The 26,337-nt window shown below is 42.2% G+C and overlaps 1 protein-coding gene and 1 pseudogene across 1 annotated transcript in view; one reads left to right on the forward strand and one right to left on the reverse strand.

Annotated features, from left to right (window-relative positions):
- IDO2 (indoleamine 2,3-dioxygenase 2) overlaps positions 1-26,337 on the forward strand; it is a 67,386-nt gene that overhangs the window by 32,328 nt on the left and 8,721 nt on the right. The window contains exons 4-8 of the mRNA XM_032143856.2: positions 1,504-1,622; positions 4,353-4,367; positions 6,757-6,856; positions 8,617-8,734; positions 23,914-23,965. Of these exons, the coding sequence (XP_031999747.1) occupies positions 1,504-1,622; positions 4,353-4,367; positions 6,757-6,856; positions 8,617-8,734; positions 23,914-23,965 (404 nt within the window). The remainder of the gene's footprint in view (positions 1-1,503; positions 1,623-4,352; positions 4,368-6,756; positions 6,857-8,616; positions 8,735-23,913; positions 23,966-26,337) is intronic.
- Positions 16,433-17,021, reverse strand: LOC131382324 (nuclear transcription factor Y subunit beta-like; annotated as a pseudogene).

Here is a 26,337-nt window from a genome sequence, read left to right on the forward strand (position 1 = left end):
GGTCCTCTTTATACCATCCCCTTCACAAACATTATCCTAAATTGGGGTTTGGGGGAGAGAAGAGTGATAGGGGAGGGAAATCTCCACCTCCCAGCTGTGCCCTGGTAGTTCCAGGGGACTGGGAGGCTCCCCACACCCACCACCCCACCTCAGATCAACTTTCACTTTCTTTGTTTCTCCTCCCTTGACTTTTCAGCTCAGAAAGTACCTTGCTTTCCAATGCCTTCTGAGGAAAGTTTACCTGAGGTTCACATTGCAAAACCTTTAAAGCTCTTTATTGTTTTCCACCCAAGAAAATATTTAAGGGAAAAATGAAGGCAAATGCAGGGCATTCTTTTTTTTTTTTTTTGAGACAGAGTCTCGCTCTGTCGCCCAGGCTGGAGTGCAGTGGCGCAATCTCGGCTCACTGCAAGCTCCGCCTCCCGGGTTCACGCCATTCTCCCGCCTCAGCCTCTCCGAGTAGCTGGGACTACAGGCGCCCGCCACCACACCCGGCTAATTTTTTTGTGTTTTTAGTGGAGACGGGGTTTCACCGTGGTTTCGATATCCTGACCTCGTGATCCGCCCTCCTCGGCCTCCCAAAGTGCTGGGATTACAAGCGTGAGCCACCGCGCCTGGCCAGGGCATTCTTAATGGATATTTTATCTTAAGGAGAAATGAAAATGGAGGTGGAAGAGGGGGCACAAGGATGGGGTTTGAATCTAGACTCGTTCAGCCTTTACCTCCGATAGAGAACCTCATGCAGCTTTTCTGGACTTGTGGCTGATAAAGCACCATGGAGGGTTCCTTGGATAAAAAAGGGCAAAGGGGGTCTGTCCCGTGGTGGCTTACTTGAGGGTATTACTGGGTTTGACTTATGGAGTGAGAGACAGAGTCAGTTTCCCCACAGGCTGAGGCGGTCTATCTTCTTGCTTTTCTAGGGTGCTGGGGTCTCCCTGGCTCATACCCAGGTGCACACACAGGTTTCTGCATCTAGCTTTGTATCTCTATCAGTCGGTCAATCAATCTATCATGTCTATCGATCTATCATCTATCTAGCTAGCTATCATCTCTCTGTCATCTATCTATGTATCTATCATCTCTCTCTATATATATATGTGTGTAGATATATATATATATATTTCTATCCATCTATCTAATTACCTATCAAAATTTTTTTCCATTGATAATCTTCTTGGGCCCCAGTTTATGTTTAATTGTTTTGGTAATGCCTTTCTTTGCACAATCAGTTTGCAGAGGTTATTTTATATTCTATATGTATGTGTGGTCCAGCGTTGTAATTTTCACATATATTGCACCGTGTACTCATAAGCAGTATTTCCACTGGGTCATTAACAGAAAGATATGTGTGAGGCATATGAATGTGCATCACTCAGGTAATTCAAGCTTGGTTCCCAGGTCATTTCTGTACCACAGGATTGCTGGAATAAAAGACAACCATGGTTATTTCTTCCGCTGCAAGCTTTCTAGAATATGCTATTTGTCTGGATTTGTATCTGAAAGGTCCTGCCAAGGAATCTTGCCCTTCCATTTGTCGAAGTCTCCAGGAACTTGGGGCTCCCTCCTATCCTGGTCCACTCAGACTTGGTGCTGACGAACTGGACCAAAAAAGAGCCAGACGGGTAAGGAAGGAAGAGAATGCTTTGAATTTCCACAACTTTGCCCCCAGGAAATGCCCAGGCTTTTTTTATAATTAGGGATGTTCATATTTATGGTCTGCTTTATGGTTCCAAAGAAGGGGTGAGCTTGACCAAAAATTCAAAAATCAGAGGCCCCAGAAGTTTCCTCTTAATCCGCTCTGAACACATTGGCTCAGACCATTTTGTCTTGTTTGTTTCCACATCACGTGTGAATTTCTCAACCTGACCTTCAAGCTCCTGCAAAATCAGCTTTTATTTGTTCTTTCTCTTCAAACTGTTTATTCCCTAAGATGCCCTCCATTCATATCAGGTTAAAACCAGTTGGCTTTGGTAAGTAATCATTATGTAGTGATCAGAAGAGAATGATTATGGATGAATTCAGAGCAGATGATCCAGGTGGGTTGGATTGAGAATTTGATTAATAATTCCATTTATTACACCAAAGTCACATCATTCCTTTGACAGTTGGGCTGGGAATAGGGGCATTTGTCTACAGAAGGAATAGCATGAGTTTTTAACAAACAAGAAATTCAACAAATAGTCAGAATTGGACAGATGATCTAAAATGTTAAGTTTTCCTTTCACCTTAATTTTTGCAGCCACATTTATTTCAGCTCTAGATGAAAGAGACAGCACTTTGTTTTATGGCTGATTACAACAGCTGAAGATTCACTGAGGTTTGATATGAGGAAGAACTTCCTCAGTCATGGGATTGCCAGAGGCAATGATGGGAATCTACTTAAAAGGGTTACATATTTAGTAGACAGCCTAGATATTAAGACTAATTTATGTGCCCCGGCCAGGCGCGGTGGCTCACCCCTGTAATCCCGGCACTTTGGGAGGCTGAGGCAGGTGGATCACCTGAGGTCAGGAGTTCAAGACCAGCCTGGCCAACATGGTGAAACCCTGTCTCTACTAAAAATACAAAAAAATTAGCTGGGCATTGTGGCACATACCTGTAATGCCAGCTACTCGGGAGGCTGAGGCAGGAGAATCGCTTGAACGAAGGAAGTAGAGGTTGCAGTGAGCAAAATCATGCCATTGCACTCCAGCCTGGGTGACAAACTCTGTTTCAAAAAAAAAAAAATTATGTGCCCCATGGGAAGAAGTGAGATTGGACTATCTCATCTCTCTCAGGAGCTTGGAGCCCTGGAGGTTTATGTTTTCTGCAATTATGAATTGTGATCCTTGATTAATTATGCTATAATAATAAAATGGATGACTACTGAAAGCTGCTGAATCTGGGTAAGAATTTGGATGAAAAAATAATAAACATATGTGCATAATTTATTCTGTTCAAGCTACTGAATATTGAATAAGCTGGATTTATTACTCAGAAAGACAGAATACGAGAAGGTTGAAGGGAAAAATGACTGTACTAGAATGGTAGTTTAAAATACAACAACAGGCAGGTGCAGTGGCTCACACCTGTAATCCCAGCACTTTGGGAGGCCCAGGTGGGCAGGTCACCTGAGGTCAGGAGTTCGAGACCAGCCTGGCCAACATGGCCAAACCCCCTCTCTACTAAAAATACAGAAATTAGCCAGGTGTGGCAGTGGGTGCCTGCAAACCCAGCTACTTGGGAGGCTGAGGCAGGAGAATCGCTTGAACCCGGGAGGCAGAGGTTGCAGTGAGCCGAGACTGCACCACTGCACTCCAGCCTGGGCGATAGAATGAGATCCTATCTCAAAAACAAACAAAACAAAAGAAAACAATAACAAAAAAGCTATTAATAGTTTCCTAGGAAGTAAGAGTGAAGGGCTAGTTTAATTCCAGAGATGCGGACACAGTCCTGGGTCTCACCAGTTATTCTGCTTGGTAATTATCTTTTGAAGCCTTTTAATATGCCTACCACAGAGCTAAGTGCTATGAAGAAATGAAAGAAATAGAAGCAAAGTACTCCATGTGGTTAAATAACAAGACACTATATGACAAATGTCAAAGAGTGACTCAAACAATATGTCCTTTAGAATTTCAGAGAAATGACATCGATGCAGGCTTTACAAGTCAGTAAAAATCTTGGTGACAAGGCAGAACTTGATGCAAGGGAAATCCTAAAAGTTGAGTAGGAATCAACTAGCTAGAATAAAATGTGGGGTTGTGGTAAATACAAAAATGTAAGACGAGTGAAATAACTTATTTATTTATTTTCAGAGACGGAGTCTCACTCTGTCTCCCAGGCTGGAGTGCAGTGGCATGATCTTGGCTCACTGCAACCTCTGCCTCCTGGGTTCAAGCAATTCTCCTGCCTCAGCCTCCTGAGTAGCTGGGATTGCAGGCACCTACCATCACACCCGATTAATTTTTGTATTTTTAGTAGATACAGGGTTTCACCACGTTGGCCAAGCTGGTATCGAACCCCCGACCTCACAATCAGCCTGCCTCAGCCTTCCAAAGTGCTAGGATTACAGGCATGAGCCACTGCGCCCAGCCTAATAATATATTAAGATGGCCATAGGCCAAATATTCTGGGGCTGGAATGTGAGTGGAAATGTCGCTCACACTTTATCACACAGCATCCCATAGTCCAGCCACAACCTGCAGAATTCAAAGTAAGTGTGGATGTGTGTGTGTCTGCAGTGCCTTGCAAACAAGTGTGCATGCCTGTGGACATGTGACCCTAGAAGTTATTAATACATCTGGTTTACAAACTGAATTGTTCTTTTATTTTTTTTCTCTCTTGGTGGTCATCAATAACTGAAATTGGGCTAGATTCCTGGAAATTGGGTAAGTTCTCAGAAATCATTTACTCACTTTAGAATCCAGGCCAAATTTAAAATCTTACAATAAAACAAAGAACAAAGCATGCTAAATTATATGTATAGTATAATATCAATCATATAAAATGCATAAAAAATATACTAGAAGGAAATGTGCCTAAAATTCACAGTCTAAAAATTAACAGTGATTGCCTCTTCTTTGTATAGATTAGGGAATTTTTTTTTACTGTATTTTCCAGTCTGTGCATAATAAAACAAGTAATGTGCAATGCAAACAAAACAAAATGAAACTTTATCAAATTTCAGTAACTCTTTTTTTTTTTTTTTTTTTTGAGACTTAGTCTTATTCTGTTGCCCAGGTTGGAGTGCGGTGGCGTGATCTCGGCTCACTGCAACCTCTGCCTCTGGGTTCAAGGGATTCTCCTGCCTCAGCCTCCCGAGTACCTGAGATTACAGGCACCCACCACCACACCTGGCTAATTTTTGTATTTTTAGTTGAGACAGCATTTCGCTATGTTGGCCAGGCAGGTCTTGAACTCCTGACCTCAGGTGATCCACCCGCCTCGGCCTCCCAAAGTGCTGGGATTGCAGGCGTGAGCCACTGCACCCAGTTGAAGTTTAATGGTTTGAAAAAAATATTTCTCATCTCACTATATCTTCTATGGGAGGCCAGATTGCAGATTGGCTACAGAAAAACCCCTCCAAAAGACCTTGTTATTACATAGACTGGAGCTTATGGGGCAGGTCTGGTCCACACATCCTTAGGCTCCGCTTCTCCTAGAAAACAAAAATAGCCTCTGATCCAGTGTTGCCTCTCCCATCACCAAACCTCAGCTTCTATGGCCAAACCCATCAAATAAGAGTGTCCAGTAGAAAAACTGGGCAGATGGGGGCACAGAAGGTGAAGACATCATTTCCCAAGCTAATGTTGCTGCTGGAACAATGTAAGTCTTGACTTTGTCTTGGTTTGGTTTGGTTTGACATTGGTTTGTTTTACATCTTTGTCTCATGCTTAAAATGTGAAGGGCAAATATGATCCACAGAGTTAAGGTTTTAGGTTTTGTAGATGTTTTAATCCATTTAAATGGCAGCAGATAATTTAGAAATGATTCCTGTGTAACAGCCTTCCAGATCCCATTGAATTGTACAGCATTGAGATAGAAAGATGATGATAGATAGATAGATGATAGATGATAGATAGATAGATAGATAGATAGATAGATAGATAGATAGATAGAATTTGGCTCTGCGTTCCCACCTATATCTCATGTCAAATTGTAATCCCCACATGTCAGGAGAGGGACCCAGTGAGAGGTGACAGGATCATGGGGGTGGATTTCCCCAATGCTGTTCTCATGATGGTGAGTGAGTTCTCACAATATCTCATTATTATTATTATTATTGCTATTATTATTATTATTGCAACAGAGTCTCACTGTATCACCCAGGCTGGAGTGCAGTGGTGTCATCTCAGCTCACTGCAACCTCTTGCCTCAGTCTCCTGCGTAGCTGGGATTACAGGCATGTCCCGCCACGCTTGGCTAATTTTTGTATTTTTAGTAGAGACAGAGTTTCACTATGTTGGCCAGGCTGATCTCGAACTCCTGACCTCAGGTAATCTGCCTACCTCACTCTCCCAAAGTGCTGGAATTACAGGCGTGAGCCACTGCGCACGGCCAGTTCTCACAAGATCTGATGGTTTAAAAGTGCGGCACTTCCCCCTACCTCCTGCCACCATGTAAGATGCTTCCTTCCCCTTCACCATGATTGAAAAGTTTCATGAGGCCTCCTAACCGTGCTTCCTGGTAAGCCTAAGGATCTCTGAGTCAATTACACCTCATTTCTTTACAAATTACCCAGTCTCAGGTAGTTCTTTATAGCAGTGTGAGAACGAACTAATACACGTATAAATGGATTAGAGGCAGTACTAGCCTGAGTTGTGAAACTCTTCCCAGCCTGGTCCTGCGATTAGCTGGCTATGACCTTGGACAAGCTGCTTTGCTTCTCTGGGCCATGGTTTCATACCTGTAAAAAAAGAGCATGGACTTAGCTGTTGCCTGGGTCTCTCTAGCCCTGTGGAGAATCAGCTACATCTCTTACTAGGAACTTCTCCTTCAGCCAGTTATTCCACTGCGGAGATGGTCCAGGACCATCAGGTCCATGCTAGATATTGGGAGGCTGCCTGTCAGGTGAACATGAGATTGAACTTATCTGTTCTCTTTCCTCCCTGAATGTTGCTGAAGGTAGATGCCCATCCTCAAGGCTGTCTTATGGAGAGGAAAAAGTTGTGCAGTGATTCCACCCTGCAGTTATCTAACTCAGCAGGGACTTCTAGGCAGTGAGTAATCATGGTACAGTCTCCACACCTCTAACCATGTGCTCCTCTCCTTCCCAAGGAACCTGGAGACCATCATCTCATTTCCTGGGGGAGAGAGCCTGCATGGTTTTATACTGGTGACTGCTTTGGTGGAGAAAGCAGCAGCGCCTGGGATAAAGGTATCTTCTCACTTGATAGCACCTTTTCTTTTTAAATGAGCTTGAGCTTTACTTCCCACTCAGTGCCTTTCCTGCAGTGGATTTCTCAATACAAATGAACATAGACCTTGCCCTGCTTAGTTCAAGTCTGAGAGAAGAGATCTAAGCTCTAGGCCACCATATTTGCTCCCTTTTCTCAATTCCTATAAAACTTGGAATGGACCTTTTGTCCACTCAACAAACAGGCATTGTTTTGGGCAATGGGAAATTGGATAGAACAAGACAGATATTTTCCCAGCCCTGACAGAAGCTCATGATGGATACAGTGGATGAAGATGGATTAATGTGGATTATAGGTGTGAGCCACTGCACTGGGCCTCAAACTGGAAATTCTTCAGGAGTCAGACAGGTACCAGGAAGGCTGGATAGAAGATAAAAGACAGTGATGCAGCCTGTGATCAGCTACAGCGTTAATGCCTTGCCTAAAAATATTTCAGTTAGATTTCTGCCTTCGCTCTGTCACTCAGGCCAGAGTGCAATGGCGTGGATTTAGTTCACTGCAACCTCTGCCTCCCAGGTTCAAGTGATTCTCCTCCCTCAGCCTCCTAAGTAGCGCACGCCACCATGCCTGGCTAATTTTTGTGTTTTTAGTAGAGACAGGGTTTCATCATGTTGGTCAGGCTGGCCTCGAACTCCCGACCTCGTGATCCACTTGCCTCAGCCTCCCAAAGTGCTGGGATTACAGGTGTGAGCCACCCTGCCCAGCCAACACTACCTTCCTTGATAAGCATATGTTGAGCACCTACTGTGTCCTCAATGGGGTGACCCATTGTGGTTTATTATAGCTCTTTCTTTCTCTCTCAATAGTTAAACTCCATGGTTACTTCAGTTCTCATCCATGTGTTTAGTCCATTGGAAGACATAGAATCAAATATCGGCCTTCCAAGTGTAGTTCAGATGAAGTAGAGACTCAAGGAAGACAAGGAGGTCTTCCCAGCAGAGGGGATTCTAGAGCTGGGGACTCTGTAGAATCTGTCTGTGTATTAGTCCATTTTCACACTGCTATAAACATACTACCTGAGACTGGGTAATTTATAAAGGAAAGAGGTTTAATTGACTCATAGTTCTGCATGGATGGGGAGGCCTCAGAAAACTTACAACCATGGAGGAAGGTGAAGGGGAAGCAAGAACCTCTTCACAAGGCAGCAGGAGAGAGAGAGAGAGCAAAGGCGGGAGGTGCCAAACACTTTTATACCATCAGATTTTGTGAGAACTCTCCCTCCTGTCATGAGAACAGTATGGGAGAGCCCACCCTCATAATTCAATCACCTCCCACCAGGTCCCTCCATCAGCATGTGGGGATTACAATCCAAGATGAGATGTGGGTGGGGACACAGAGCCAAACCATTTAAATCTGACTTTATATGAGAGCTTCGGAGCAAGGATGCCCCAGTTGGAGATGCAGAAGTAGAACTGATCATAATATGTGACAAATCCGAGAGAAGAAAAGAGTAAAATAATAGTACTCAGGCCGTTGGGAGGTGCAAGAAGTAACAGCCAGATGAAATTCCAGAAACACTTACCTAGGGGTATGTCTGGGAGGTCCCCAGGGAGCTTCTCGCTGTCAGGCCGACCCCACAGTGGATCTAGCTTACGATGTTCCCAGGAAGTTCTGACAAACTGTCCAGTCCTCCCCTGGGTTCCCACAGCATGAGGCTTACTCTGCCTGCAGGGACTTTAAGGGAGTGCTAATAAGTTGTGTACATGAATCTCATCCCCAGGCTCTTGTTCAGGCCACGAATGCTATCTTGCAGCCCAACCAGGAGGCCCTGCTCCAAGCCCTGCAGGGACTGAGACTGTCTATTCAGGACATCACCAAAACTTTAGGACAGATGCACGGTAAGATGCTCCCGAAGCTCCTGAAGGATCCCCCAGGGTACCTGGGCTCTGCTTGGGGGAGGAGGGCCTGGAGACCAGGCATGTCCTGAAGGGGGTGATGATACATTCATCCACCAGATGACGCTGCTGGACTATCTTTGTTTTAGGTTAAACATTATCTTGGAGAGCTATTGTCACAGCTTTCTATTCTCCCTCTCCTTTATATTCTCCCGTGATTAAGATGGTTTCCCTTCTGCAGTAGTCAGATATTTCTTAGGCATGTTCAGGTCTTGCCTGAATCTTGAGAGGAGGGGATGGGATGCACAGTAATGTTGGTCACGTGTGCCCCATCTCTCAGTGTTAGGTACTGCAGAGCAGTTTGTCTACACTCTCTAATGCCCCTTTTATTCTAACCTCCTCTGTTTGTTCCTGAGATGTCTGACCTTGGTTTTAAGCCTTGTCTAATGGATGGCCTATGCTCCCTTTCTGTAGCTAGGGCAGGCTGAATTGTCAAAGGTAGGAAAGTTGTCAGAATCAAAATGGAGTCACTTGTGTTGAAGAAAAATTTTTAAACCTTGACAAATAGAGCTGGGGAAGGCTACAATGAGAGAACTCCCATGCATAAATGCCTGGTAACAAAATCTTTTCCAAAGGACTGAAAAAATCAGCACCTTGCACAAAGGCCATCACAACCTTACACACACAAAAATACTTACACAACGACATCTGCCCAGCAACTGCCTTTCCAACATTGGCCTTGTGCCACGCTTTTTATTGAGGCTCATAGCCAAGGATAATGAGCTCAAAAACAGTTACGTAATTGTCCTCATTTTTCCTTTAAAAACCTTTGTCTTCCTTTATCTCTCTGAATACCCACATGGTTTATTATGGCACACGTATTCCCATTGCAATGCCCTATTCCAGAATAAATATCAGTTTCCATTAGGGAGCCTCTCCCTGTTAATCTGGTTAACACAGGCATGGTCAGTTACGGGGCCCAACCTTCCTGGACCGGTTACATCTTATTCTGGTTACTGCATTCAGTTTCCAACATCAGGGAGGCTCTTCAAATTCTTCTCTCAGAGGAATCTGAAGAATGTATGTGTTTAGCAGGATGTGAGAGAGGGCTGTGGTTTCTTAACAAGAGAAAATCAGAGTCTAAGTGTCATTTTCCCTGAATCTTGCTTCCCTATAGGAAAGAAAGATTCTGGGAAAAGAGAGTGTTTACAAGAAGCAGGACAGGAGGGAGGCAGAAAGACGCTAGGTACTGCCAAGCTTTATTATCTTGTATTAAAAAAGTAAATATAATTTGTCATCCCAGCCTCTCAGCAGTAGTAGAAATCTATCTGAAGTCATAGGATTAGGTATTATCCACTTCCTGGTTTTATATTTTATATTTGTATTTTCTCTATTTCCTTGAATTTTAATTTTAAAGCCCTCATGATCGCATCAGTAGGTCTTCTACCAAACAACTCCCCTAAGTTGTATGGTGGCTTTGCCAAGCTGAAATGAGATGAGATGTGTTTTAGCTTTGCCAAGAAAGCCTGAGTCCATCACTTAGGATATCAAGGCTATTAGGGAGATACTGCAGGTGTCTTCAGATCACATGGATGAGCACAAGGAAGTGATTTTGGAAGATTATGAGAAACCTTCCACCAGGTCCCAGTGCATGTAGCAGTAAGATGGTGCATGCAGTGTCTAACTGTCACAGACTTTCCTAGGGCTCACTTTCAGATGCACTTTATTTATTTATTTATTTATTTATTTATTTATTTATTTATTTATTTTCAGAGTCTCACTCTGTCGCCCAGGCTGGAGTGCAGTGGCGCGATCTCGGCTCACTGCAACCTCTACCTCCCGGGTTCAAGCGATTCTCTTGCTTCAGTCTCCATAGTAGCTGGGACTACAGGCATGCACTCCTGGCTAATTTTTGTATTTTTAGTAGAGATGGGGTTTTGCCATTTTGGCCAGGCTGGTCTCGAACTCCTGACCTCAGGTGATCTGCCCACCTCAGCCTTCCAAAGTGCTGGGATTACAGCCGTGAGCCACTGTGCCCAGCCCAGACTCACTTCTTAGGCCCAGGCCAACCCGCTGTGCTCTCCTGCTCAGCCTCTGCAGGAGGTCTCATCTTCTGAGGAGGTCCCAGGGCTACCACCCTTGTTTTCTCAAAAGGCACATTTTCCCACACAGACATAATTTCGTTTCAATGTTTTACTTCTAGTCACATTCATCTATATGGAGAAATAGCTGAATGGATTGCACTGTGTTTTCTAAAGATGGCCCCGTGCCATCCTGCACACTCCTCCACAGCGTGGCCTGGGCATTTCTTTCAACCAGGGGTGGACTCTGTGCCCCTACTTGTGATGTACGTGTCGCCAATAGAATGTAGTAGAGGGGATAGCACAGACTTCTGAGGCAAGACTAGAAAAGGTGATGCAGGTTCAACCTTGTGTCCTGAGCCACTAGGTAAAAAGTCCACCTACCCTGAGACCACTCTACTGTGCAAACCACACAGGCAAACCACATCAAAGAGCCATGTGTGGGTTCCCCAGTTGGCTTCTGCCCAGGAGTAAAGGTGCCTTCAGATGGTTCTAGGCTCCCACCCCAACTTATGTCCTGTCTTGAAGTCTTCCCAACTGAGGCAGCAGCCACTGTGGAGCAGAGACAAGCCATTGCCACCTTGTCCTGCCCAGATTCCCCATCAGCAGAATATAGTGGTTGTTTCACACCCCTACGTTTGGAGTGGTTTCTATGCAGCAATAGTAACCACAAGAAATAAAGTTATAAAAATAGTAACAAACACTAGAAACTGCAAGATTTAAGGAATCACATGAATGCTCAAGTCATTGTCTCTGGTTTGTAATGATAAACTTTCTTCTGCATGATAAATAGAGCTTGGCTGGACTTTTTCCCTCTGCTTCCATTCCCCAAAATGGAGCGTACCAAACAATTGCTTCTTTCAGAGCCCAGCTTTAGCAAGAGTCATGAGCTCTAATCCCTTCATCCATAAATACTTCCTTTCCAGGCACATAGACCCCTACACACTCAGGGCTGAGTAGAAAATGCCTGTTGCAGACTGCAGTGGCCTTCTGGAGAGCCACCCTCCTGGTACCTGAGTCACTAGTCCTTTGCCCAGCTTTTCTCAGTTTTGTACAGTGCTCACTTCTGAGTGGAAGACAGAACCGGCCTGGTCTATTTTCATAATCCGCCCCCATAAGGCAGAAGTCCACACGGTACTAGAAACATAACCATATCTATGTCAGCCTGCCACTGCCTATTGCCTGTCAACTGTGCGTGTCTGCCGGAGCTGCATCCAGTCCTTCTTTGGAGTTGGTTTCCAGCGACTCAGCCAGATCTGAGCTTTCTGACTCATTGGAAGGTTAAACTATTTTCAGACTTTCAAGTGTTGAGATTATTAAGACATTTTTTGTTGTTGTTGTTCTTTTTTTTGGCATGCTTACTGATCGCCCCTGTTCTCTAGGAAGTAATGTTCTTCTCAGAAAAGGTGAAGGATATTTTTCTCCTCAAAAAGCTGTGGAAATGTTTGCCTTTATTTACTTCTAAATTAACAGAATTTCCAGCTTTTGCTTGACCCATTGGCGCATTGGCAGTGTTAAGAATTTTTTCTTTTAGCAGTAATGAGGAGTCGAAGGGTTTCTTCCTAACAATTTAGTGTATGCCTTTAAATCAGGTTTCTTATTGAGTAAATTGGGGCTAAGCTGCAGCGTGAACTTCTGCTACTCTTCCTTTCTCATTAGTTCACTTGGTTTCATGGAAGGAATTTTCCATCTTAGCCTGTGAACTTATTTTGTCTAAACTCAACTGGAAAGTAATTAACACTGAGATTCTCCTTTAATAAATTCTATATGATAATAAAATCATACAAACATTTCTTTATTTATCTTTTTGACCTAGAAAAGATGTTCACAGGCCAGACATGGTGGCTCAAGCCTGTAATCCCAGCACACTGAGAGGAAGAGGCAGGTGGATCACATGAGGTCAGGAGTTCGAGGGCAGGGTAGCCAACATGGTGAAACTCCATCTCTAGTAAAAACACAAAAGTTAGCTGGGCATGGTGGCACATGCCTGTAATCCCAGCTACTCAGGAGGCTGAGGCAGGAGAATCACTTGAACCTGGGAGGTGGAGGTTGCAGTGAGCCTAGATCCTGCCACTGCACTCCAGCCTGGGTGACAGAGTGAGACTCTGTCCCCCCAAAAAAATAAATAAAAGATGTTCACAATATATTGTTAAGTGAAAAAAGCAGGCTACATAACTTGCATAATATGAGTGCATTTTAATAAAAATATACATATTTAGCAAAATAAAAGACAAATGATATTTATTAAAATATTTACGTTGATTATTTCAACACAGAGGATAATAGTTGATTTTGCTTAACTTCTTCCCTCCTTCTTTTCAATTTGAATTTTCTATAATGAAGATTGTTTCTTTTTCTTTCTTTCTTTTTTTTTTTTTTGAGATGGAGTTTTGCTCTTGTTGCCCAGGCTGGGGTGCAATGGCGCCATCTCGGCTCACCACAACCTCTGCCTCCTAGGTTTAAGTAATTCTTCTGCCTCAGCCTCCCGAGTAGCTGGGAATATAGGCATGTGCCACCACGCCCGGGTAATTTTTTGTATTTTTAGTAGAGACGGGGTTTCTCCATGTTGGTCAGGCTGATCTCGAACTCCTGACCTTAGGTGATCTGCCCACCTCGGCCTCCCAAAGTGCCGGGATTACAGGCATGAGCCACCGCGCCTGGCCTGATTATTTTTTAAATAGGGTTAGAAAGTGTGGAAGTTACTAAACTCCGATTAGCCCAAATATGCCCCTAGAGGTTCATTCTGGCAGAGTAAATGTCTCTGTTCAGCCTGAATCTGGGAAATTGTTCCTACCTTATAAACTGGAGTATCCTTCAGAAATGACATTCACCCAAACTTCCTTTTAGGCAGACTGCATAATAGCACTTTTTGATATTAACCGTTTAAAAAAACCCTTCAGATTAATTAACACTAAAGAATAATTGAGAAAATACAAATTCTCACTTTAAAAAGGAAACAACCAAACTAAATACTAAAAAATTATATGATGTTATATTATCTAAGCTTAGTTTACTGCAAAGATCAAGAGCACACTAGTAGTTGATGGCCTCTATTCACACTGTTCATAGCCCTCGCTTGCTTCTCCAGCGATTCACTCACCCATGCAAAAAGGCTGTACGCACAATGATGCCTGATGGTATAATAGGAACCTTCACATTTCAATTAAAAGGCAAAATGAGGACATTTACCATCAGCCTATAAAATTCTTTTTCTTCTTCTTCTTCTTCTTTTTTTTAAGATGGAATCTTGCTCTGTTACCCAGGCTGGAGTGCAGTGGCGTGATCTCGGCTCACTGCAACCTCTGCCTCCCAGGTTCAAGTGATCCTCCTGCCTCAGCCTCCCAAGTAACTGGGATTACAGGTGCATGCCACCACGTCTGGCTAATTTTTTGTATTTTTACTAGGGATGGGGTTTCACCATGTTGGCCAGGCTGGTCTCTAACTCCTGACCTCAAGTGATCCACCTGCCTCGGCCTCCCTAAGTGCTGGGTGTGGGCGGCAACCCACCCAGGTGCCAAGGCAAGAGACAGAGGGCACGAGCTGTTCCAGTATAATGAAGAAAACATATAGAATAAGAATAGTTATACTAGAAATAGATTATAGATATGATTACATATGAATATCATTCTTCATTAGTTTGTAGCATTACTCTTTATTCCAGTATTATAATAATATTTGCTCTACAATTATAACCTAGGAAAAACCAGGCCATACAGAGATAGGAGCTAAAGGGACAGGGTGAGAAGTAACCAGAAAAGTGTGAGCCTTCTGTTATGCCCCGACAGGGCCACTAGAGGGCTCCTTGGTCTAGCGGTAATGCCAGCGTCTGGGAAGGTGCCCGTCGCCTAGTGGACTGCGGTCTGGCGGTAGCGTCAGTGCCTAGAAAAGGCACTCGTTACTTAGCAGACCAGGAAAGGGAGTCTCCCTTTCCCCGGGGGAGTTAGAGAAGACTCTGCTTCACCACCTCTTGTGGAGGGCCTGACATGAGTCAGGCCTGTCTGCAGTCATCTGGAGGCCTAACCGTCTCCCTGTGATGCTGTGCTTCAGCGGTCACGCTCCTAATCCGTTTTCATGTTCAACCCTGAACACCTGGCTCTGCCTTTTAGATAGCAGTATTAGAATTAGTGAAAGTACTAAAAGTCTTTGAAATGCAGAAGTAATGGCGTAAGCTGTCACCTCTCTCCCTCCGCCTCAGCTGCCAAACAGGGAAGGGTCCCCTGTCCAGTGGACACGTGACTTGTGTGACCTTACCTGTCATTGCAGATGACTCATACTCCTTACCCTGCCCCTTGTCTTGTATCCAATAAATAACAGCGCAGTCTGGCATTCGGGGCCACTACCCGTCTCCGCATCTTGGTGGTAGCGGTACCCCGGGCCCAGCTGTCTTTTATTCTCTCTTTGTCTTGTGTCTTTATTTCTACAATCTCTCATCTCCACACACGAGGAGAAAAACCCACAGACCCCATAGGGCTGGCCCCTACAGCTGGGAATTACAGGCATGAGCCACCGCATCAAGCCTAAAATTCTTCTGAAGGATAATACTATAGTACTTGAAGATATGGTTTGAAAAAAATTATACCAAATGAAAGGGCACCATTTTACGAGCACTAGAACTACATTAAACTTAAATGAATTCCAACACTCTTAATAATGTAACTCAAAGACAAATCTAGTGTTAACAAAAGCTCCAATAACTAAAACTTCATTAACAGGCACAAGGAACATCGTAAACACCGTTAATTGGCACCAAGTTTAATAGGGCAGACAATATTTTCTTCTGCATTCACACTTACTCAGTTACACTGTTGAAAAATGGTGCTGCTCAAGCTATGAATGCTTTACAAAAGAAATCATTTTAATAAATACAGTAAATGCTAAAACTCTAGCTAAACTATCATGCAAGATATATAACCAAGACAAATACAAATTCATATAGAAGCAACTTGCATTCAAAATGAACTCTACTATTATATTTTATTAAAAGGGCAGACTTTATGAATTAACTCAGCTGCTCCCTGAATTACAAAAGTGACTCAATATGAAAATAAGAAACTGTCTACAAATTTCTGACAGTAATAAATTGTAATATACAATGCATGCAGGAGTCTTACAGAAGAATAAACTCTCCTAGGAAACAAAAATATTTTATACTTTTAAAATCCAAAGCAAAAAAAAGAAATCATTGCCAGATGCGGTGGCTCACGCCTGTAATCCAAGCACTTTGGGAGGCTGAGGCAGGATCACTTGAGCCCAGGAGTTTGAGACCAGCCTGGGCAACATAGCAAAATCCCATCTCTACAAAAAAATACAAAAATTAGATGGGAATGGTGGTGAGCGCCTGTAGTTCCAGCTACCCAGGCGGCTGAGGCGGGAGGATGCACCTCAAGGCTGCAATGAGCCAAGGTCACACCATTGCACTGAAGCCTGGGGACAGAGTCAGACCCTGTCTCAATAAATAAATAAATATCATTTATGAAAAAGATTCTCTAGTCAGAATTAACACCTCAACTAGTCAAACATCAGGAAGTTACATTACAGCTACTTAATATACAAAGGGACACCTTTTCACCAATCGTTGTCTTCTGATATTTCTATTCCAGAATCACACACTCTCACTTCCTTACACTCCCCACCCCATCATTTCTTCAGAGCATGGAAACAGAATTTGTTGAACACCAGAAATCTCTTGCTATGGTGGTACATAAATCATAACATTTGTTGTTGCCCAGCAGCAGGTATGAAGCTGGCTGGTGACTGGCTAGCAAATGCCTATTCTGTAAGCTCCTCACTTAGCCCATCTGTAGCTCTGACTTCTCCACCAATTCCCTTCTCTCCTTTCATAGCCTTTCTGAGTTTCTGAAGGGATAATTTCAGAGGTTCCACATGACTGTCGAAGCCTACTCCGGTAGACATGGCAAAGAGAAGATCCTCTCCACTGGTCATTTCCGTTTCTCTTGGGGGCATCTTTCACTTGCCTCAGGTGTTATAAAGCTGATGAACACACGTACACATTCTTTAACACTTTCTTGGGCATTTCCCATTTGAGATATGGCATGTTTCATTATCCTAGTGACATGTGCAATCAAAAATGTATATTTTGTTCTCTGCAACTTTCTTTTGAAAAATGTATATTTGAACAAAATATACATTTTTTGTATCTTCATGACCATTCATGCTGTCCTCACTGTCATCATGAGGGTGTATAACATAATGACTCCTCCAGTGCAGTCTTCGGAAATTCCCAGTGCAGAAGCACGTGTCATACAGTGGTCTCCATTCATCTCCAGTGCAGCTCTGGCTGGCTCCCATGTCTGATCAGCTGTTTGGTTGGACGGAAAATGACTGCAAGGGAACCAGTTCCAGTGTGGAGCTCTGCTTCCAGAACTCAGACTCCCCTCCCTCCCATGTTAATGCTTTTTTTCTTCTTCAATTTTTTTTTTTTTTTTGACAGAGTCTCATTCTGTCACCCAGGCTGGAGTGCAATGGTATGATCTCGGCTCACTGCAGCCTCTGCCTCCCTGGTTCAAGCAATTCTCATGTCTCAACCTCCCGAGTAGTTGAGATTACAGGCACACACCACCACACCCAGCTAATTTTTTTGTATTTTTAGTAGAGATGGGGTTTTGCCATGTTGCCAAGGCTGGTGTCAAACTCCTGAGCTCAGGAAATCCGCCTTCCTCAGCCTGCCAAAGTGCTAGGATTACAGGCGTGAGCCACCATACCCAGCCCCATGTTACTGCTTCTAAAGTTTGTCCTCACTCCTTTAGAAACTCCTTCAGTACATCCTTTAAGACTTCCTCTAGTGAGTGTCTGCTGGTGGTAAACTCTCCCCTCTAAAAGTTGCCTTATTTCTCCTCAATTCCTGAAGGATATTTTTGCTAGCAGCTATATTCTTTTAGATGTTGAATATATCAGTACAAAAGCTTCTGGTTTCCATGGTTGCTATTGAGATGTTAGCTGTCGGTTTATCTTTCTCCCCTGACTATGTGTATATGTTTCTCTGAATCTGTCTACTTTTTGGGTTGCTCAATTTATTGGCCTTAGGCTTCATTCTGCTTCTTCTTCTTTTTTTTTTTTTTTTTTGAGACAGAGTCTTGCTCTGTTGCCCAGGGCTGGAGTGCAGTGGTGCAATCTTGGCTCAATGCAACCTCTGCCTCTCGGTTCAAGCGATTCTCCTGCCTCAGCCTACCGAGTAGCTGGGATTACAGGCACCTGCCAACACGCCAGGCTAATTTTTGTATTTTTAGTAGAAATAGGATTTCACCATGTTGGCCAGGCTGGTCTCAAACTCTTGACTTCAGGTGATCCACCCGCCTCAGTCTTCCAAAGTGCTCAGATTACAGGCCTGAGCCACCACGCCTGGCCACAATTTTTAAACTTTTTATTTTTACAGGCACCTGCCAACATACACAGCTAATTTTTGTATTTTTAGTAGAAACAGGATTTCACCGTGTTGGCCAGGCTGGTCTCAAACTCTTGACCTCAGGTCATCCACCACCTTGGTCTCCCAAAGTGCTAGGATTACAGGCGTGAGCCACCACACCTGGCCAAAATTGTTAAACTTTTTATTTTCTTCCTCAAGAGGATGAGAAGAAAGGTCGATTGTAAGCTTTAGAAGTCTTGCCCAATAGCCAATCTGAGAATACTCTCCATAAACATTCACCAGAGGCAGCCAGTGACCATGGGATGCTTTTGGTGAGAGGAATTGATTGTTGGGGTCAGGAATGGGAGGAAAGAATACTTCTCATTAGATACCTTGTTGAACTTTGTAAATTGTATGCCAAATGCATGTCTTACCTAGACTTCATAAATTAATTTCTTTAAGAATAATCAAAGATAATTTTTAAAGACTGATTTAAGGTGATTATAAAACATCCAGTATACTTTCATTATTAAAAAAGTAAGTATTCCTGTCTGGGCTTGGTGGATCACACCTGTAATCCCAGCACTCTGGGAGGCTGAGGCGGTTGGATCATGAAGTCAAGAGATTGAGACCATCCTGGCCAATATGGTGAAACCATGTCTCTCCTAAAAATACAAAAATTAGCTGGGTGTAGTGGCGCTCCTGTAGTCCCAGTTACTCAGGAGGCTGAGGCAGGAGAATCGCTTGAATGCGGGAGGTGGAGGTTGCAGTGAGCTGAGATCACAACACTGCACTCCAGACTGGCAACAGAGCGAGACTCTGTCTTAAAAAAAAAAAAAAAAGTATTCCTAAACAGTGTATTATCATGATATATTATTTTGTTTTCTATGGTTTTGAACCTTGTCTGAAAAGAATTAAATTGTATGAATTTCTTCCTGCAATTTCCCTATTTCACTAAGGGTCATTCACATTGGTCATATAGACATAGCACATTTTCACCACTATATAGCATCATTTTGTACAAACAGACTACAATTTACTTACTCTGCACTTATTTCTGTTTGTTTGTTTTGAGTTTGTTTGTTTTGCTATGAAAAGCGATGTCATTACATATATTCATGCCCATAGCTACAAGTTTACATATTTCAGGTTTTCTGTAGGGTGGACACCAGGGAGTTGAATTGTTCAACAGGACTGTACATGCATCTTTAATTTTATTGGCCAACACCAAATTGTTCTTTACAATGTTTGAACTAAGTTGAAATTCCACCTCCCCATCACATTTAGTGTTGTCAACTTCATTTCTTCATTCACTAATTCATTCATTCGGTCTTTTGTTTATTTGTTTATTGCCAGTTTGATAGGTGTATAATGGTGCTTCATCATGGTTTTACTTTGCATTTCTCTGATTTCCTTTTTAAATTAAAAAAAAATTATTTTTATGTAGAAACAAGGTCTCGCTACATGGCCCAGGCTGGTCTTGAACTCCTGGCTTCAAATGGTCCTCCCACCTTGGCCTTTCAAAGTACCGAGATTGATTATAGGCGTGTGCCACTGTGGCCAGCTGATTTCCCTGATTTCTGATGAGTTAACAATCTCCTCTTTCTCTCTCTCTCTCTCTCCCTGTATACAGGTACTCACCATTCATGTCTATTTTCTGTAAAATATGTGGCTTTTCTCTTTTTTTTTGAGACAGAGTCTTGCTCTGTTGCAGGCTAGAGTGCAGTGGCGCGATCTTGGCTCACCACAACCTGCACTTCCCGGGTTCAAGCAACTCTCCTGCCTCAGCCTTCAGAGTAGCTGGGACTACAAGTGCGCACCACCATGCCCAGCTAATTTTTGTATTTTTAGTAGAGATTGGGTTTCACTATGTTGGCCAGGATCGTCTCAATCTCTTTACCTTGTGATCTGCCTGCCTCGGCCTCCCAAAGTGCTGGGATTACAGGAGTGAGCCACTGCACCCAGCCATCTTTCCTCATTTTTATACGAATTAGGCTTTTATCTTACTTGTTTTTTTTAATAAGTTTTTTATATACTCTGAAGGCTGATTTTTGTTAACTGTATGTGTTGCATTTTTTATGGTTTGTCTTATGCCTTTTGAAAGTAAAAGTTCTTAATTTAAATATAGCCAATCTGTAAATCATTTGTGAAAGTCTGTGGTTTAAGAGGTCTTGAATAAGAAATTATTCCATCATCATAAGTCATAAATACTTTTTGTTGTTGTTGTTTAGACAGAATCTCGCTTTGTTGTCCAGGCTGGAGTGCAGTGGCTCGATCTCAGCTCACTGCAACCTCTGCCTTCTGGGTTCAGCAATTCTCCTACCTCAGCCTCCCAAGTAGCTGTGATAATAAGCATGTGCCACCACACGAGTCTAATTTTTGTATTTTTATTGGAGACAGGGTTTCACCATGTTGGTCAGGCTGGTCTCAAACTCCTGACTTCAAGTGATCCACCTGCCTCAACCTCCCAAAGTGCTGGGATTATAGGTGTGAACCACCATGCCTTGGCCCATAAATACATTTTTATGTATTTTCGTCTAAAGTTGTTTTGTCTTTCACTTTTTAGTTTTTAATTCACATATAATTACTATTTGCTACTTATAATTATCTGTAAGTAGTATGAGGTAAGAAATAAATTGTTTCCTTCCTATGGATAAGCACAAACCTGCAGTATTAGCACAGTCTTTTGTCAGATTTTCTAAAATGAATGGGTGTGTTTTCTAGGCTCTCTGTTCTGTTTCATTATCTGTCTTTTCCTGCAACGATATCACCTGTCTTAAAAACTCTAGCCTTGTGGTATTCCTCATTTTCAAGTAGAGCAAACCCAATCACCCTGCTTTTCTCCTCCAGCGTCGCTTGTGCTATCCTGGACTAAGACCTTCATATAGACTGTTAGAATCATCTAGCCAAGTTCCATTTTAAAAATCTATGTTGGAGCTGGGCGCGGTGGCTCACGCCTGTAATCCCAGCACTTTGGGAGGCCGAGGAGGGCGGATCACTTAAGGTCAGGAGTTGGAGACCAGCCTGACGAAACCCCGTCACTACTAAAAATACAAAAATTAGCTGGACGTTGGGCACTTGAATTCTAGCTACTCGGGAGGCTGAGGCAGGCGGGGGGTGCAGTGAGTTGCGATCATGCCACTGTACTCCAGCCTGGGTGACAGAGTGAGGCTCCATCTCCAAAAATAAGTACATAAATAAAATAAAATACCTATGTTGGAAATTTTGTTCAAATTTTATTAAATGTCTACATTAATTTGGAGAAAAATGACTTGATTTTGATATTCTGTTCAATATTTCTGTATCATGAATAAGGCAAATAGAGAGGCAGAGAATAGCATAAAATAATAACTAAAATTCCTGGGTAAACCACCTCAAATCATTTCTTCATATTGTTCAATATTCTTTTGTCACATGTCCTGAAGTATATCCAGACAGAGAACTCTTCTCTTCAACACATTTCTTCTTTTAGGTATTCATATTAAGTTTTCCTGTCCATGAACATGGAATAAGAGAATATATCCCTTTGGGAGGCCAAGGCGGGTGGATCACCTGAGGTCAGGAGTTCGAGACCAGCCTGGCTAACATGGCAAAATCCCATCTCTACTAAAAGCCCAAGAATTAGCCAGGTGTGGTGACACGTGCTTGTAGTCCCAGCTACTCAGGATGCTGAGGCAGGAGAATTGCTTGAACCCAGGAGGTGGAGGTTGCAATGAGCCAAGATCATGCCATTGCACTCCAGCCTGGGTGACAGAGTGAGACTCCATCTCAAAAAAAAAAAAAAAAATTAAAACAAATGAAAAAAAGAGAACATATCCTTTCATTTACTAGTTTTTCTTCAATTTCTTTCAAGCTAAAGGGCTTACCTATCTTCTGCTTTATTCATAGTTTCTTGATATTTTTGTTTCTAATAAATGTGGTGTCTTTCTATTTAACTGCCTCTTACCTGTTCATTGCCAGTTTCAAAAATGATGTTGGTATTTGAATATTAACCTTAAATCTAGCATCTTGGTAAACACTATTATTCATTCTAATAATTATTCGTAGATTATATGCGTTTTCTATTTATAAATCATATTGTTTGAGTAGCATACTTTGCTTCTTCATTTATAAAATTTACAACTTTTATTTCTTTTTAATAATTTTTTTCTTATTCTCCTGGCTAGGACCTCTAACAAGTATTGAGTGGAAATGCTGATCCTTGTTTAGTTTCACATTTAAAAAAAGATTGCTTTTACTATTTCACTGTTACGTATAATATGTACCATAGGCTTTCTGTGGATTCCTTTTATCCATTTAAGAACATTTCTTATTCCTAATTAGCTGAAATTTTCTGCATGTTTGTTTTAATCATGAACGGATTTTTTTGACATCTATTGAAATCATTTTACACAGAAGATATTTCACACCTACTGAAATGGTCATTTCACTTTTCCTCCTTTAATATGTTAAGTTGGGCAAAATATTAAAGTATTGCCTGTCATTCTGCTTCAGCAAAAAGTAGTAGTTTCTTAGCAGTTTTGGTGAAAAGACAGCATCAAATAAGAAAGACATAGAAGTAGGACCCAGTAAAAATCTAGCGCATGGGGCATTATCACATGAAGCAGACATAATGTGGCACCACCAAGGAGCATCTAAAGGGCTGGAGGCTGAAGGAAGACATGAGTCACCACTCTGAAGCTCATGGACGCTTCAGAGAAATTAGGGCGCAGGAAGAAGAAATAGGATCAAAGACTATGTATGATGGTTGGAAAAGGAAGTTGATGGTATGGAGATATTATTTAGGTCTCACATAAAAGATGTAGCTAAATAGGTAGATGATAGATAGATAGATGATAGATAGATAGATAGATAGATAGATAGATGATAGATAGATGATAAATAGATGTTATTATTTAGGCCTCACATAAAGATGTAGATAGATTAGACAGACAGATAGATAGCTAGATAGATAGATAGATAGAGAGATAGATAGACAGATAGATAATCTCAGAAACAGAGACACAGACAGTGATCTCAGTAAGATAGGCATATGCCAGGTGACAGAATTCAGAGGGGTCCCACTATGTGAAAACAATAGAACAACCTTCAAAAGTTGATGAAAAGAAATTTAGTACAAATAAGAGGGCAGGCTTCCTTGCATACAAGTTAGTAAACTGGAAGAATCAGTTATCCCCAAACATTGGAATAGATCAAAAATAGTTGCTTATATTAATGAAGGTAGCTAAACATGAAGCTAAGTGAACCTGTCTCTGACCTAGTGTGGCAATCCCTGGGCAAGGGACACTTGCTCCGCTCTTGTATCTTTCGCTGAATATTCAGACCTTCAGTTGAGCATCGGTGAATTTAGTTTTCATCTCCTGTGAAAACCTTGAGAGAGGTAATTCTCTCTGCTTTTCTTCTTTCCCCTTCCTTCATTTTCTCAAACATCGCCTGTTTAAAATATGAAATTTTAAAAGATGGCCTTGTTCTCTTTGTTGTTGTTATTATTAAGTACAGAGAAAGGAAGAATCACAAATAGCAAAGGGCAACATATGGAATAGTTTAGACGTTTTGGGAGCACCCATGAGGGCAACTGCAGAAGAGAACATTCTCTCCCCCGTTGCTGCAGCTTTCATTCCAGGTCTCCGTGCATATCAGATAGGGAAGGAGCTCCAGGAGAGCAGCAGGGCCCATGCACATGTAACCAATTGCTTTCTTTGCCTGTAGTAAAGTTCACATTTTGATTGCTTCTCCAGATTATGTAGATCCAGACATATTTTATGCAGTCATCCGGATCTTTCTCTCTGGGTAAGTATAGTTCAGTTGTTTTCCTGTGTGAAGTCTCTGTAGCATTGACTGAATGTATAAGGGGAGAGAGAGACAGAAACTTCCTAGCGTAAGAAACATACCAAGTGACTCTTGCTACGGATCCACTCTCAGGTAAAAGAAGTGGGATACCATCTGCACAACAAATAACACTGAGGGCTAAATATTTCAGTTAAGAGTGTTTGTTCCTAGGCAATTCAGGTCTGTTTATATTCACTTTTCTTAGAATTCTAGCTCAATGACAGAAGAAGAAAAACACAGTATGTCATTCACACAGTTCTATCACTTACATCTACTTTTTCTTCTTGTTATTAAGGCAAGTGGAAGGGTGAGGAGTGTAGTATAGGGTTGGATAGCATTGAAGCTTTCTTCTAAAGTTCCTGGAAGAGCTACGCTATGGTTTGAATGAATGTGTCCCTCCAAAATTCATATATTAAAAACTAATTGTGATGGTGAGGTCTTCGAAGGTGGGGCCTCTGGGAGGTGATTATGTCTCCTCTGAGAGGAGAAAACAATCCCCATGAGTGGAACTAATGCCCTTATAAAGGGGCTGGAGGGAGCTCACTTGGCCCTTTTTGCTCCTTTTTTCTTCCATTCCTTGTCCCTTCCATTATGTGAGGACACAGGAGTTGAGGCATTACCTTGGATGTGGAGACCAGGCCCTCACCAGACACTGAACTTGCCAGCACCTTGATCTTGGACTTCCCAGCCTCCAGAACTGTGAGAAATACATTTCTGTTATGGGTAGTCCCCAACTCAATACAGTTTGACTTACCATTTTTTGACTTTATGTTGGTGCAAAAGCGTACATATTCAGTAGAAACTACTTTGAGTACCCATACAACCATTCTGTTTTTCACATTTGGTACAGTATTTAATAAATTCCATAACATGTTCATCATGTTGACATAAATAAGCTTTGTGTTAGGTGATTTTGCCCAACTGTGGGCTAATGTAAGTGTTCTGAGCACATTTAAGGGCAGCTAGGCTAAGCTAAGGTGTTTGGTAGGTCAGATGTATTAAATGCATTTTTTGTCTTATGATATTTTCAACTTACAATGGGTTTATCAGGATGTAACCCATTGTGAGTTAAGGAACATCTATATTTACAAATTACTCAGTCTAATGTATTTTGTTGTAGCAACAGGAACAAACTAACACACTACCCCAAACAATTTTTTTCGTATTTTCTGAGTACTCTTCTTTTGTCACATGGCTTGAAATTTCTTCACGGAGAGAACTCTACTATTATTTTATTTTATTTTTGAGACACAGTCTTGCTCTTTTCACCCAGGCTGGAGTGCAGTGGTGCCATCTTGGCTCATAGCAACTTCTGCCTCCTGGGTTCAAACAACTCTCCTGCCTCAGCCTCCCGAGTAGCTGGATTACAGGTGGCTGCCACCAAGCCTGGCTAATTTTTGTATTTTTAGTAGAGACAGGGTTTTGCCATGTTAGTCAGGCTGGTCTTGAACTCCTGACCTCAGGCGATCTGCCTGCCTTGGCCTCCCAAAGTGTTGGGATTACAGGCTTGAGCCACCACGCCTGGCCAATAACTCTACTTTTAGATACTCGCTTTGCTTAAACAAATTAGCCATTCCTTCCTTGACATGTTTTAATCAGATTGCCTTCCTATTAACTTTGGAAATTAAGAGTTTCTGGTTTGTTTTTGTTTAATTTTTAAACAGTGAAAAATGAAAGGTGGAGGCAATGGCTGGATGAGGTGAATATGTCAAATAGATATCATCTAGTGGGCCATCTTATTAACTAGGAGATACCTGAAATGCTATCAATAGAAATAATCTGAAGCTGTGTCTGGATACAGCAAGAGACATGCAAATGCTAAAATCTACTATATTACATTGGTGCAAGGACAGAGTTGCAACGCATACTAAGTATTTTCTCCAGACTGGGTGGGTGTGACATGTGAAGCACTTCAAACAGAGTCCAGCCTGGGAGGGAGTGAGGATGGAATCCTCCTTGTAGAGGGTATAGAGTGGAAGCAAGAAAGTTTCCAAGATTGAGAGTAATGGATGTATCATTTATGGCGGAAAGGGAAAACAAAAAGAAGGGTGCAGAAATGGAGCTAGCAGTGTGTCTTAGTATTTAGGCTTTCTCTGTATACCTTTGATAGGATTAGAAAAAGAAAAATGGACCATTTTTAAAAATTTCATGCTACCACATAGCAGGCTTATACTATAGATGCAGAAACAGACTGGGATTTAGGAAGCACCCCAATTCTGGAAAATCCCTTTGCGCTTCACATTGCTCTCTAAATCTGTATATTTTCCCTTGTTATGTAACAATTTACCACAAATTTAGCAGCTTAAAACAATATGCATTCATTGTTTCACAAT

This window comes from Hylobates moloch, unplaced genomic scaffold (assembly GCF_009828535.3).
Source record: "Hylobates moloch isolate HMO894 unplaced genomic scaffold, HMol_V3 SCAFFOLD_22, whole genome shotgun sequence".
NCBI classification, from domain to species: Eukaryota; Metazoa; Chordata; class Mammalia; order Primates; family Hylobatidae; genus Hylobates; species Hylobates moloch.